At 34.8% G+C, this 15,933-nt stretch overlaps 1 protein-coding gene across 1 annotated transcript; it reads left to right on the top strand.

Annotated features, from left to right (window-relative positions):
* The first annotated feature begins 10,616 nt into the window (after window positions 1–10,616).
* LOC145555417 (uncharacterized) lies at window positions 10,617–15,721 on the top strand. Its single transcript, XM_081617162.1, has 2 exons — window positions 10,617–11,225; window positions 14,966–15,721. The coding sequence occupies exons 1-2, from the start codon at window positions 10,617–10,619 to the stop codon at window positions 15,719–15,721; spliced, it is 1,365 nt and encodes a 454-aa protein (XP_081473288.1).
* The last annotated feature ends 212 nt before the right edge of the window (window positions 15,722–15,933 follow it).

Raw genomic sequence — 15,933 nt, 5'->3', positions numbered from 1 at the left:
GCGTGATTCCTCTACTTGGTCCACGGGCACAAGTTAAACCTCCACTAATGCTAGTTAGTCATGATTGAACGCTTCAATCAACCTTTAACGGAGAAGAGAGACACGAACCAACACCACAAACCACCATGAGCCAACACCACGAACCACCACGAGGGGGACGCCGGACATACGGACGTGAAAGGGAGGAGAGAGAGCCATGTATGTTAGGAGAGAGAGATAGATTAGGGTTTTAAATACTGGTTGCCTTATTTCACAATCCACTAACTGTTAATTGTGACTTATGTCAACCCTAGGCATGGATCTTATTTATAGATCATATCTCTAAATAAGAGTCCATGTCAAGCCCAAACTCCTAAGCCGGATCAAACTACTCTAGCCCAACACTCCATGTGGTATGTCATGATCTCATGAGGCCTATTAATGGGCCTCTTACTTGTTTAACCCAATACCCTTGTTGTGTGGCCTTATAGGATCTATTCTATTGGGCTTTGGAATATTTAACTAGCCCAAAGATCATTTGTCATATCTAGCACCAAACAATGACGACCCAAAAGAATGAACTTATTATCTTCATATATAATAGTGATCCTTGATATATATCTAGTAATTGCACTTATCGAAGACATAATTCCTTCACCAACCCCAACCGTATTTTAGCACGCACCGCCGCCGCCGCTACTCTGCCACCGCCACTTACCCCACCCAACCCATACCCAAAATCGAAACCACCAACCCCACCTAGGCCCAAAGATTATTATGGTTGAATCAGGCAATTAACCAAATCGAAGATTGAATTGAAAAACCCTCAAAATGAAGATGATGAAGTGCGACTTGTGATGGATGGTGAACGAAGATGACGATTTGAGTTCGCTTGGACTGCAATTTCAAGTGTGCGATTTTGATAGGAGGTGGTGCGATTTTGGGGGTTGAGCAAGACTGTTTGCCGCTACAATTGTGCCAATTGTTGGTGGTGGTGGTGGGTGGTAGGCTAGATGGGCTAGGTGATGCGTCTATTTTATATAGTATTTTACCCCCGTCCCTTGGTCATAATTAGTAGTGTTTTTGGCTCTTTATAGCCACTTTTATTACTAATTGGTGTTTTATAGTGTTTTCGTAGATTTGGTTGACTTTTGGAGGGATTTGAACTTTTGGAGCATTTTCCCGAAATATTATGGAGCAATTACGAGCATTGGAGAAGCACGACCAGATTCTATAGCCCAGGGCCGGTTAGAGTCATCGAACCAGTGATTAAGGGCTCGGTATATGTGACACCGGAGCATTTGGACCGAGTATTCAAGACCCGAAGAGGAAACCAAGATTGGCCCGAAGAATTGGAGCCCAATCGAAGTCCAAATAGTGGCCCAAGAGAGCCGCCCGGCCAAAGAGGCTGGCATCCGGAGGCGCGCCCGGCCGGGCGAGGGAAGCAAAGGCTGGCACCCGAAGTCGCGCCCGGCCGGGCGTGAGATTCATACTTGGAGGAAAAAGGCGCGCCCGATCGGGCGGTGCCTCGCCCAATCGGGTGCGAGTTATTGTTAGGAGATGATTAGCGTCGTTTAAGTTTGTTTTAGTTTAGGATTCTTATGGAGTATAAATACTTATCCGTAAAACGAGTTTAGGATCTTTTTTGACCTTTTTTTTACTCTCTTAATTATTTCTTAGATTTTCTCTCTCTACTTAGCTTTTAGATTAGTTTCTCTCTCTTATACTTTGTTATTAACTCTATTCTTAATTCCAGATTTATTTGGTAACGATTTCTCTTCTCTTAATCTTAGTCGTTTATTTTATTCCTTTGGTCATGTCTTGTTTTATTGTTTTGTTTAGTTTAGTTTTTATTATGTGTGAGTAGTTCTATTTCTAGGGTTTGTAGGGATCCATAAATAATATGAAGGGGTAATTTATTGTTGTTAATTGTCAATGCTAGATTAATTTCCTATTGATTGATTTAATGTTATGTGACTAGATTTGCGCAGATCTTTTATGCATGAGTTTAACAATATTGATTCGAGATTATACAGATGAGAATTGATGTTTAGGTCTAGTTTCAATAGGCAGGTTAATTTATAAATGGTTAAGTCGAGATTCGAAAGATGAGATTTAATACCGGTAAATTAATTGTGTGATTGTAATACGTAGCGAAAACCCTTTATGATCTGATTAATGTATGCATTGATGATTGATTATTATGTTCTACCCTGAAACATTATTTATTGGTGAACCTATGTCCTAGATCCTTTTATTCATTGTTTTCTCCTTATTCTTAATCTTTGTAGTTTAGTTTCATATTCAAATTTACATATTGGTTACTTTATAATTTAGATTACTTTAATTATTTAGGAATAGAAAGACTCGTTTCTCTGTGGATTCGACCCTACTTCCATATCTACATTAGTTAGAGGATTTAGGAATTACTTTTGATTAGGGGATACGACTTTACCATGTCACTAGGCGAATTGAGGTTGCATTTTTTGTGATTGTACTGTTGCGCGTGTGATGGAGTGGCACAGGGGATCGGAGTTGTAGAGTGTAACACCCCAAATCTTCCTCTACGAAAATAGTAGTATAATACGTATAATTATACCGTAGAGATAGAATTGGGCGTATTACCGCCGCGTGATTACGCAAGGCTACTCAAAAATACTTAACTCAACAACAAAACTTGCAGCGGAAACTCAACTTTCTTTTATTAATACTTATAAAAATAGTAACATTGTTATGAGTGGTCAAAAATAAAGATAAGACCAGCATTCCTAAACTAGGTGAAGCAAATCCCGGGACTCCCATATGCTCATTCATGACTCTACCTGAAAATAGTCAACACTGCTTACCATTACGGTAAACAGGGTGAACCAAAACAAATAAGAAATACGGATTAGCAAATTATGCTATGTACGATAAGTGCAAGATAGTGTAAACTCAATTTATTTGCAAACATGGTTTTAAAACCAATTCCAATAATTAATCCAATAAATTCAAAACTCATTATTCCAAAACCGATTCCAATCATTCAATATTCAAAATGATAGTTAATAAAACCAATTCCTTTATTAAGAACCAATTCCTTTTAATCCAATTCCTCACCCAAGTGTGCACACCCCCCAAGCTAGTCTCCTTATATTACAAGGCTATTATTGAGGAAAGACCCGGTCATACAAAGTCCAAGGCCTTATCAATAAACCAAATCCGCATAGTGGGATTACTAACATGCTTATAAAGCATTTACAATAATAATAATTCAATGGTTCAATAAATCCTTTTAATATCCAATATTATTTAAACACGATAAGTAACCCAAACCATTCAAAACGTGATTTAAAAATCAATCATTCAAATACTTTTATTAAAATAAATACCTTCAAACATAATTTATTTCAACATCAATTTAATTCAATCACCAATCAAATCATGTAAAACATGTTACTCAAACCAATTACTTTCAAAGGTATCTAGCCACCTAAACGTACCTTGATCCTTGCTAGAAAAACCACACAAAAGAACCTCAAGAACCTTGATTGAACACACCCTACAAATAAATATAACCTTAATCAATAAAAGGTTCACAAATAATTAAATTAAAACCTCCCAACTATATGTACATGAACCTTTCAACATAAATATTATTAAAAATCTGATTTTATATAATCAAAACTAATCATAATAATTATTTATAAATCCCGCATAATAATAATAATAATAATAATAATAATAATAATAATAATAATAATAATAATAATAATAATAATAATAATAATAATAATAATAATAATAATAATAATAATAATAATAATAATAATAATAATAATAATAATAATAATAATATAATAATAATAATAATAATAATAATAATAATAATAATAATAATAATAGTTGAATAAGAGAAGAGAATAAGAAAATATAAGAAACCAAGGAAAAGAGAAGAATTGGATTTGCGTTGAAAAGAATAGGCAGAACTTGCAGAGGCTATAACTCCTTTGATATAACTTCGAATTGGGTGATTCTTGAGCCTAAACTCAAGGATTTTTTGAGAGGAACAATATTCTGTGAAACGTAAATACCCCAAAACTGACCAGAAATTCCCGAAAATTGGCTTCAAAGATAAACGGGATGATTTGTGTAAAAAGAGGAGAAGAAAAGTAGAGAATTGGTGTGAATAAGTGGAAAGATTTAAGGGTCTATTTATAGTGTTGAGGGTGTAGAAAGGATAGAGTTTAAGGTGTGATATGATTACTAGAAAATGTGATAAGTTTTTGGGGTTGTTAAGGTACTTGAATCAAATTAAGTCTAGATTAATAGTTGGGTTAAAAAATAAGAAAATTTAAGTAGATATACATATGGTTGGGAGAAGAAAGATAGGAACACAACGAGATAATGAAGAAGAAAATTAGAGGTTAATTTAAAATATAATAATTAACAAACTAAAGTGATAACAATCAATAATAATAAAATAATTGAATAAATAAATATTTTAGATAATATCAAAATTAGTTAAATACATAATGTATATTAAATATTTCTCTTGAAATAGTTAGTAAAATATGGACCAACCTTAAAAAGATAATTAAACCTATATTATTAATTTAGAAATTCGAAAATAATTAATTATTCAAATGATTAAATACTTATATTTGGCGCCAAAATTCAAATATTATTTTGGCCCCAAATAATGAATTTACTAAAATACCCTTTTTATAAAATAATTGTTAATTAATTAATTATAAAATACGTATGAAAAATACGGGGTATTACATAGAGGCAGCGATGTTGACCAAAAGCTTGTGGAGATGATGCGTGTGGGTTTTGCAGGGGGGAAAAGATGGGTTTGCCTGGGTTTCGGTGGACGGTGGGGATGGGGTGATTAGGGAAGGAGGGTGGGGCTGGGTTCATTTCTGATTTTTTTTTTTAATTTTTAATTTGTTTAATTGTTTTTGTTTTTTAATAATTAAAAAAATTTATTGACCTATTAATAGCTAACACGTGACATATAACTTACCAAAACCGGTCATCAACAGGTAATGAATCTTTAGATGAATGGGGGTATAAAGGTTGGATTTTTGTGGGATTACGCAAATGTTGGATTTTTTTTAAAGAAGACCGCCCAAAGGTTGGATTTTTAATTTTCATTTTTCCTAAATTAATTTATCATTTCCTATTTGTAGACACCCATTTGTGTCTCCCCAAAACCAAACCCGGTGATGAGTACCTTTCACGTCGAATCATAATCGAATGAAACGAAAGTGTGGAAAGGTCTAGTGTTGCGGAAAGTTTTTATTTCTTTTCTCTTCTCTCTGTTTTTGAAAACTTTATTTTAAGAAAACAGCCAATCCAGTTTGGTTGGTCCATGATATGGGTCCAATAGTGGTGTAGTTGGATGGGGCTTGCAAATACCTTTCCAACGATATATTATAAGCCCAATTCCGATGAATATTGAGGAATTTATGGCCAATTTACTAAACTGGGCCTGGTTTGAGCTTTAAGTACGGCCCTATGATCTAGGGGAGGGCCTAATATAATTTATCATTCCTAATGTAATTAGGAATGGTTTTAGTCTTCTAGAATATTCTAGAAGGTCTTATCATTCTTAATTCAATTAGGACTCTTCAGAGTTTTAATCAGATCAAATAGCATTTTCGATTGAAAGTAGATTATTTTATCTTCCAGTACGGGGAAATTTATCAGATTTTCAAAAACGCGTTAAAAGCCGGTTTGGCGTCCAACCCCAGGCCTTGGCGCCTGGAATCAGGATTAGCGCCAGACGCCAGCATTGGCGCCTGGCGCTAGCCACTGGTCCTGGCGCCAATGAGCCAGGGCTGGCGCCAAGGTGGTTTTGTGGTCTTCAGACTCTGTTTTGATAAATTATCTTTTTTTGGATGATTTTCTCTATAAATATCGTATCAAAAATTCCGTTTTCATTCATCTACTCTCTCAATCATTCACCAATATTCACCAAGAATCATCAATTCTTTTCTCCATTCATCAACAATCACCAACTCTCATCAAGATTTTCTTGATTATTCTCTCTCTCTCTTTTTCTAAACTAGCATTTTCTCAAATACAAAATTCCGCATTCATTAGATCTAGAAACACCTAGCCATATTCGAAGTTGCCTTCGCCCTAGACGTGAAAGATTTTAATTTCTGAGGGTTTGGTCCCAAATCTCTATTTCAATTATTTAATTTAATTGTTTTGATTATTATTTTCCTTGAAGTTACTAACGTGTGTATTTTGTTATTAGAAAAAGGTACGAGGCATCCACGTAAGTACTTTATTGGTTTAATTGATATTATGATGTAGAAATCATGCTTAGGTTGTTATTATGATTCCTAATGTTATGTTAGGGCGTTTTGATATTCCTAGTATCATGTCTAGGGTAACTTTAATATTAAGTATGATTAAAAGTATGATGCCTTTTATTCTCTTCCTAATATTTATGATTGTTAGTATCATGTTAGGGCTAAAGATTTGATTTTTATTGCTTAGTGACATGCTAGGATTTGTTATTAATCTTGTTAGTATCATGCCTAGGATCTTGCTATTTCTATTATGCTTTAATATTGACATGAACATGATAATTGTTATAATTGTTATTATTTATATTATTATTATAATTATTATTATTTTTATGATTATTATTATTATTGATTATTTATTATGTTGCTTGATACATATTATATTTATTGTTATTGCTTGATCACCTTTTATGCATGTTTAAAGGGAATTTGTACTTGTAATCATGCTTAATAAGATATTAATAATCTTGTTAGGGTTAATATGATTATAATTCAAGTGATCGCCAATAATAGTTTATTTGTGCATTAAATTCAACCAACATAGATTAAACAGGTTTAGGGTAAATCTATTGATTGCATGTTAGTCAGAAAGCGCACATGAATACGAGCAGAATAAAGTAGAGGCCTATTATTAGGGCAGGTTCAATCTCTTTTAGGTTGGATTTGTACCATCATCCCCGAACCCTTATTTGGTTCATGACCTTATGGAGTTGACGATCTCTTGGATCGTTAAGGGGTGTAACCTTCACCTCATGAACGGTTTACAAGTTCCTTAAAAACTTGTTGGCGACTCTTTTGCTCTATCTTCTTCCCTTTTGGACGCCACCGTACTTTAGTGTATGATCACAGTGGGGTTCAAGCTAGTGGGATTTTAAAGGCTTGAAACTATTCCCTACAGTTTTTGGCGACTCCACTGGGGAGGATTTCTATTTTAATTCCTGAATTTGTTTCGGCAATGATTTAGAATGAGTGGATGAGACTCGAAAAGTTCTAAGTATTTCATGTGCGTAATTTTGATTAACATTGTGTCATACGCATAAAAAGGTTCTCATTGGAAAGACCATCCGTAATGAGTCAAAAACATAGGATTTTACACGTAGAAAATTTGAGAAATGTCTTTCACAACTAGGACTGAAATAACACCGCGCGAAACTGGATGATTTTATTGAGCACAGAAAGCTACTGAGGCATGTGGGAAGTAGCGTCAGGGGCCAAAGCTTGGCGCCAAACATTTAGCCGTAGCGCCAGACGCCAATATTGGCGCCAGGCGCTACAGTTAAAAGTTGGCGCCAGTCTCTGTTTGCTGGCGCCAATTTCCCCCAATACCGAGCCAGAAATATGCGTTCTAATTTCGACCGGTTTTTCATATTGTTTGCTCGATCCTACTTCCTGATTGAATTTTTTCTCACTTTTCTGAAACCCATATGTGTTCTACATATGGACGTAACCCTCTGGGAATTCATGCTCTATCTACCCGATTGAACGCTCCTGGCAACAAAGGGTACATCTGAGAGGTTGAATTCACCAAACCATGGAAGCGAGTTTTTCTAAAAAAACTCGCGGTGTTCTATCCACACGCGTTAACCCTTCACGGTTAGGCTTCTACGCGGTGCATCTGGACAATTAACCATGGACCCTGTTTGACTAAACCATATCCCGAACTTTAGAGAACTAGAGCCATGGTTAGGTTGCGAACTCATTGCATCATATTGTGCCTACTTGACTAATTGTGCATTATTGGTTGTGCATATATATTCTATGTTCCTCTTAACCGTTTGTTGATTTGTGTTGAGATTAAAATTAATGACCTAAAGAACTTTGCCTAATTAATTAATTAATTTGAGTCAATAAAGTTTCTTTTAAATCGGAATTGACCTAGTACGACTTTAGGCATACCCCAGTTGAGTTGAACCTTTAATATGATATCAAAGTGAGCGTACGTGACACAAAGATTAAGGGTTCGAATATCATCTATATGTCCATTCAAAGTAGAATATTAAGCGTTTGGATAAGAGGATAGTTTCATGCTGCATCCACACTTCAAGTTCAATAGGCTTACATGTGAGGGTGCGTGATAGTAGAGAGTATAAAACATATTCTTAGGCCTGAACAACAAGTTTGAACTTTTGGTTGAGTTCTTTGTTCCTCTAACACAGCCCAGTTAATATTGCTATTAATAGTTAAAGAAACATCTCAGCTAAAAGTTTCGATGGTTGAGTTCCAAACATATGTTTTCTACATACACTATCATGCCGGATGCAATGATGCCCTCACATAAGAATCCATTAGGCTTAAAATGTGAATAGGCTTGAAATGTGGATGCAGCTTGATCCTTTCCTTATTCAGCTAGAACGAAATAAATTCCATTTGAAGGAGTGGTGGATGAAATTTAAACTTATGACCTTTAAGCATGTCATGTTAGGTCGTTATTAGCTATGCCTATTAGAGCTATCTTTAACTTGCTTTAAAGTTCTAATACCTTGTTATAGGGCCATGTCATCAAAATTTCAACCTAATAGTTGACGAACCTTCATTGCATTTTTTTTTTTTTTTTTGGCTAGAAAAGCTCAAAAGATTATGGTGAATAAAGTTCTCACCGTCTAATGTCTACCACTATTCTCAATTTTGATTGACTGATATTAAACTTAATTAAAAAATTTATTTAAAAAAACCCCATAATTAACCATGAAAATAAATAAGAAAGTTTTACAAAAACCAAAAATATTTTTTAATAAGTTTGACCATCCAAAAAATCAACCAATCAAAATTGAGTGTAGGAATATTCATTATTAGATCTTTCACCAAAGAAATGTACAAATATTGATTAGAATACTACTTTAATTTCATATTAATCATAACTGTTTGACTTTTTTACTATTTATATTACGATTAGAGTATTTTTGTTTAATGGTGTATTGGAGTACCTTCAAACTATTTAATTTTCAAACATTAATTATATCTTTCACTTTATTGTAAACGAAACGCACCTACTAAGTCTCAAAGATTATTAATAATTGGTTAGTCGGACTTTACTTTTCACAGGTCTAATATAAGAAGACTAACCATAATTGACTCAATATTCTTCAGTTGTCATTCGTCAACGTTTACTAGCTGGATACCAAAGTTAAGCAACTTCCTTTGTTGAAGTTCACTACACTTTGAAATCTTTGTACGTATGAACTTTGACCGTAAAATTTTACAGTACTAACATTTATCAAAGCATTATCGTATGACGACTTAATAGATTCCTCTTGACATTTATTTCAAAATATCAAATAAATTTCCCACATACAAATTGGAAGATAATAATGGCTAAAAATGTAGTTTGATGTTAACGAATATCGTAATTAATTGTATAAAAGTTTCCAAAACTGAAGAAATTACTCTAAGTTGTATACACTCTCCCTCCTATATTAATTTAATTTTGTACTTTAGTAAAGTTTCCAAAAATGGATAAAATAGTTATTCACAGTAAAGATGATTAATAAGAGAAATATGGTTAAATTAAAAAAGATCAATGAAACAAATATGTAGAAGCTTAAAAAAAAATGTTGATAAGTAAGAGAATAATGGGTGAAAATGTAAAACATAATCAAAACAAAATTACACAATATCGGCAAGTAATAATTAAAGCATTTTTAGTTTTTTTTTTACGAAGAAGTAATAAGGTATTTTTTTTTTTTAAAAAAAAAATACCAACAAAATTACACAATATCGGCAAGACAAGAGAGTGATCAAGTAATTAAAGTTTTCTTCCTGGTTATAGGGGAATGTGGCTCTCTAAACACTAAAAAACAAAAATCGGTGATGATCCTCTAAAATAACTTTAAACAATTATGTTTTTGAGGTGAGAGGTTTCTAATTAATAACTACTCTTAGAGGATGTAGCCATGTAGGAGATGGAGGGATAGATGGTTAGTCCCTCCATCTCCCGCACCCCAACTGGTTGGATTTGTCTCGATATATGTGTTATCTTTAACATTAATTTTGTATAATTTTTGTTTATATATAATTAAAGATGTCGATGGGAAATATTGTTATATATATCTAGGTGCACCGTACATCTATGACTCTATAGTATTTTATTCTCATTTTAATGATAGATTTTTATTTAAAAATAAATAAGAAGAATTATTTACCTGCTACTTTTGACTTGCAACCCTTGGTAAAAAAAGGTTGTTGGAGCGAGCTTCCAAGAAAAATAATATGGCCCAGTATAAAATGTTTGTATTCATTGATCTTAATTACATTTGTATTCTTACCCATAAAATCAAACGCAAGTAAACTTATAACACCGTGCATGAATTCCTTCCCATATATACCACACAGAATATGGAAGCGCAAATAGAAAATGGCCAGACACTTGCTATAACAAGGCTTTATGATGCAGCACTCGAGGGTGACGTACCTTCGTTGCTCAACTTGCTCGGTGAAGATGCACTTATCCTCAAACGATGCATCATCGGAAAGCCTGGAAGCTTTATGCAGTCACCGTTACATGTTGCGGCTAATTTTGGGTACTTAAACTTTACTGAGGAGATAATAAAACATAAGCCAGATTTAGTAGAGGTGGTTGATCAAATAAAAAGATCATCACCCCTACACATTGCCTCTGCAAAAGGGCACTTGCAAATTGTTGAAACCTTGCTTGGGGTGAAATCGAGCGTTTGCTTCACATATGATAAAGACGGAATGACGCCAGTTCATGTGGCTGCCATAAATGGCAATACTGATGTGCTTCATGCTCTTCTTCGAGTCGAGCCACAAGCTGCTTGGGAGCTTACTAAGGGTGGTCAAACTGTTTTGCATTTGTGTGTGAAACATAATCAAGTTGAGGCTTTGAAGATTTTGGTAAAAGTTATAGATGATGAATTGCTTAACTTCGAGGATTCCCGTGGCAATACTGTCTTGCACCTAGCTGTGGCTGCCAAACAATTTCAGGTAAGACGAGAATGATTTTTAGGTAAAAGCTATAAAAGATTTTGGTAAAAGTTATAGATGATGAATTATTGAATTGCTTTAACCCTCTCTTTCTAACAAAGTGTAATAAACGATGGCTAGTTAGAATTTGGGAGTATATTTTTAGGCACAAACTTTTTAAAAAATCGGGTGTACAATAATTATTTTATATCTATCATAGAGATAGCCTAAATTGATCAAAAGTTACCCTTAAAATGAATAAAAGTTACCCCAATATGTATAAAAGTAACTCAATGTAAATAAAAATTATCTACGGATTATTAGTAAATAATCACATTTTAAATGACTAAAAACCAACTATTAGTGATTGAATGTAATAAAATTACCTTTATAAAACTTTTCTTGTTGTTTATTTATATAAAAATTGTGAAATGTTTAAAGTTAGCCAAAAAAAAGGCAAAAAGTTACCCTAAAATTAGCTAAAAGTTACCCTTATACTGTTCGATGTACACTAATATTAGTGTTAATCGGGTGTATATAAAAGTTTTTTATTTTTAGGTACAAGCTAAGCTAACTATGAGACAAGATAAATTATTAATTAGTTCTTCTTGTGTCCGTGAAACAAGTTTATATAGGTTCTTGTTCCGTGAGATAAGGATTTAAACTTATTTTAGTGTGGTTTTGCTCTAAAAAATTGATAAAGAATTAAGCTTGGTTTTGCTCTACAAAACTGATACTTGATAGGAGTATGGTTTTACTCATAGGTTAGAAAAGAATAAGGTTCTTGTTTGATTGATGGGTTCAATAAAAATGGTGTTCTAATCCTCAAAAAACAAAATTGAAGACAGTGTTACCTTATGTGTGTGAACTCGAGTTCAACGAAGACAATAATTTCCTTGCAATATTGTCGTTACGATTACGGAAGGATAGTGTTAGTAATATAAGAAAATATATTATTTTGAAAAAATTTCAATAAATCTTATGATATTTTAAGATGGAATTATGTCAATTACAATTATCTCATTAGAAAATTTAGGGTATAGAGTATTTAGAAAAGTTACGTTGCTAGCCTATTGGTGATCATCAATAATAACGGGGAGCCATATTATTAAACCTTTACCTTAAAATTGTCAATATTTTAATGGACTTTAGTTTTTTAGTATGATTGGGGACCATATACAAAGTATATTATAGTATACAGGTAGTTTTTTTCTATTGTACGATTGGGGTTCATATACAAATATATTCTCAGTTTTTTTTTTTTTTTTTTTTTATATATTATTTTTAGAAATGTGGAACAATTTTTTGAGTTTTTTTATCTAATTTTTTTTTTTAAATGCTGATGCTTGCACCTCCGAACAAAGTAGAGTCTCCAGAGAATTGTTGCAAATATATTATGTTGAATGTTATTTTTCAAATTAATGGATTTTTTTTTTCTTTCTAGTGCTAAACAGGGGAGAACCCCTAACAAAAGAAAAACACACTAACAGAAATTAAAACAAACAAAATAGAAAACAAAAGCACACCCTATGAAAAACAAGCTAGCTACCCTCTCATCATTGGATATCTTAAGCATGGCATTAGAATTTCCCCCCCAAAAAAAGAAAACCAAAAAAAAAAAAGTATTTTTTTTCCTTTAAAAAAACCCATAAAGTGAACCATGCAAACTAGTTAAAAGGAAAATAAGAAATAAATAATTACCTTCCAGGTTAATAAGTTAGCTAGTTTTGGAATATAGGGATGTCAGTGGGGCGGGTCAAGTAGGAGACCTGCCCCATCCCCGCCCCAGTGGGGCGGGGATGGGTCTCGGTTTGGCGGGTGGTGGGGCGGGGATGGGGATGAAAACGATACCCGCCATGGGTGATGGGGCGGGGGTGGATTTTAAGTTGTACCCCATCCCCGCCCCGCCCCACCCGCCCCATCCCCACCTCATACCCACATCTATATACTTTTATATTATTTTATAAAATAATTACGTAAAATAAATATTAATTATAATATTTGTACTACACTTATATTATAAACAAAAATGTGTGTAATATTAAGAATTTTTTTTTAATATTATAATTCGTATTAATTATGTAGGATTGTGTATTTGTGACACGGAAATTTGGTGGGTCTTGGGTGGGGATTAGGCGGGTATTTGGTGGGGATTAGGCGGGGATGGATATCCAAGTGGGGGGGTGGGGCGGGGATGGTTTTGGAGTTGTACCCGCCGGGGCGGGGATGGGGATGAATATTAGACCCGCCGCGGGGATGGGGATGGGGATGAAAATGTTAGGTGGGGATGGGGATGGGAAGGCCAACATCCGCCCCGCCCCTCCCCATTGACATCCCTATTGGAATACATATTGATAAGTAGCCGTTTTGGTAAATACTTTTGTAAAAGTAGCCATTTTGGTAAAGATCCATATTAATTATTACAATTTGACAGAGTATATAAGTCATTTGTTACATACATCCGGGTAATTTGCTCATTTATTATTAAGTTTTGCTCATTTAATAAATGAGCAAAAATATTCTGCTCATTTATTGAATGAGCAAAAATTAATGAGTAAATTACCCGGCTGTACAGAAGAGACTCTTCAATCTTGGACTCTAATGTCATATTAAAGAACCATATCAACCAAAAGCTTAAGCTTAAGATTGAAGTCTAGAAATATATTTCATACTTTGTCACAAATCTTAAAAATTTTTAAGGATTTTTTGTGAAAAACTACCTTTTATATACAACTTTTTGTGAAAAACTACCTTTAAAAAAAATGTTGTAAATGACTACCTCTTTTTTAAAAAATGTTGTAAATAACTACCACTTGCCAGAATCTTGCCGTTGACTTACTTTTCCGGCGTTGACTAGACCACTTGGCGGCTTTTTCCCGTTTTCGACCACCCCCACCCCCTCCTCTTCCTCCCTTTCCAGTTTTCGACCACCTCCACCCCTCGCCGTCAACTCCCCCTCCCTTTGTCCAGTTTCAGACTGCCCCTACCCATACCCCTGCCGGAAAATTGCGCTTGTTTCCCCCCGCCTTCCTTCCCGATTTTCGACCATCCCCACCCCCTGCAAGCCCTTTTTTCCCTAGCCTTCCTTACCCCTTCTTGCAAACCTCCTTTAATCTAGTCGTCCCTACCCCTTCTTCCCCGCAACCACCATTAAAACCAACCTTTAATGTCTTTGAAACCTGAAATTCAAAAAAAAAAAAACCCAAATCTAGAAATTGAAAAGGGTAAGGTTTTCGAGGGGGCCGAAGGAGGGTGGGCGGGATTTTGAGGGTGAGATATGGTGGGTGAGATGAAATTTGGCCAGAAATTGATAACTTGTTTGAGGGGTTTCGAAGTATTCGGGGCCGGAAATCAGAAAATTGATAATTTGTTTGAGGGGTGGCTAGAAATGGCTGTCGAAAATGGAAGTGGGGGTGGTCCGATTGTGAGGGCTGCAAGAAGGGGTAAGGGATGGTTAAAAGGATGGCTGCAGGGGTGGCGGTGGTCGGAAATTGGAAAAGGGAGGCGGAGGGGGTGGGTGGTGGTCGAAATTTAGTAAAGGGAGGCGGAGGGGGTGGGGATGGTCTAGTCAACGTCGTAATTAAAAGTCAACAACAAGATTCCGGCAAGTGGTAGTTATTTACAACATTTTATAAAAAAGAGGTAGTCATTTACAACATTTTTTTAAAAGGTAGTTTTTCACAAAAAGTTGTATATAAAAGGTAGTTTTTCACAAAAAATCCTTTTATTAATTATTTAAGTCATTGCTATGCTTGTTGCAGATGGTGCAATTTTTATGCGCACTTCCAACTATTGAAATAAATGCTACGAACAAAAAAGGATTGACAGCTCTGGATACTCATCATGGGCGAAAAATGAGCGATGCTATTTCGCAATATCTCAAAGTTGCTAAGGCATTACCCGCCAAGGAAGCACTAAAACCCAAGAAAGACCGCGCTTGGTTGGAGGACCAGCGCACATCTCTAATGGTGGTTGCATCCTTAATAGCCACCATGGCTTTCCAAGTCGGAATTAATCCCCCAGGAGGCCTTTGGCAGGAGACAACTAAGACTCATGAAACGGAACCGGGTCATGAAGCAGGTACTTCTATATTGTCGGATGGGTGGCATAGATTTTATTATAGATTAATATTGGTTAGTAACACAATAGGATTAATATCATCACTAAGCGTCATTCTTCTCCTTATAAGCGGCTTTCCATGCAAGCGATATTTCTTGCCCATTTTGAGGGTAACACTCTGGATCGCTGTCACGGCAACATCACAGACTTACATTTACTCGGTTGGATGTCAAGTGGCAACATCAGATGGTAATGGAATTTTTATTGGATTTTTATCATCGATCTATCTCCTTTTTCTGATAGGGTTAATTGGAACTATACTCATTGGACATGTTGTGCGATTCATACTGAAGCTGATTCGATGGCTAAGAAATCAGCCAGTTTTTAAATATTGCAAGAAATGTTTTGCAAGGTTATTAAACACTACAAATGAAGCAGACTTAATTAGCCACGCTTAATGATCACAGCTCACAAATATGTGTGATCACATTCTTCGCAATCTACTTCTAGTCAAGTTCGTTTTTCCTTGCTGATCAATAATGTACTACGTTACTCTTGTTCATTAGGCTTATGTCTCACGTACTAAGCATCAAGTATATATGTACTATCATCTAATTAGCTTGTTTGTGAGAATTTATAGTACATTGCTTAACATTTAAAATGTATTTGT

Source organism: Chenopodium album, chromosome 8 (genome assembly GCF_948465745.1).
Source record: "Chenopodium album chromosome 8, dcCheAlbu1.1, whole genome shotgun sequence".
Taxonomy (NCBI): Eukaryota; Viridiplantae; Streptophyta; class Magnoliopsida; order Caryophyllales; family Amaranthaceae; genus Chenopodium; species Chenopodium album.
The sequence above is the reverse complement of the archived record's forward strand: the minus strand, read 5'-3'. Positions and strand labels throughout refer to the sequence as shown.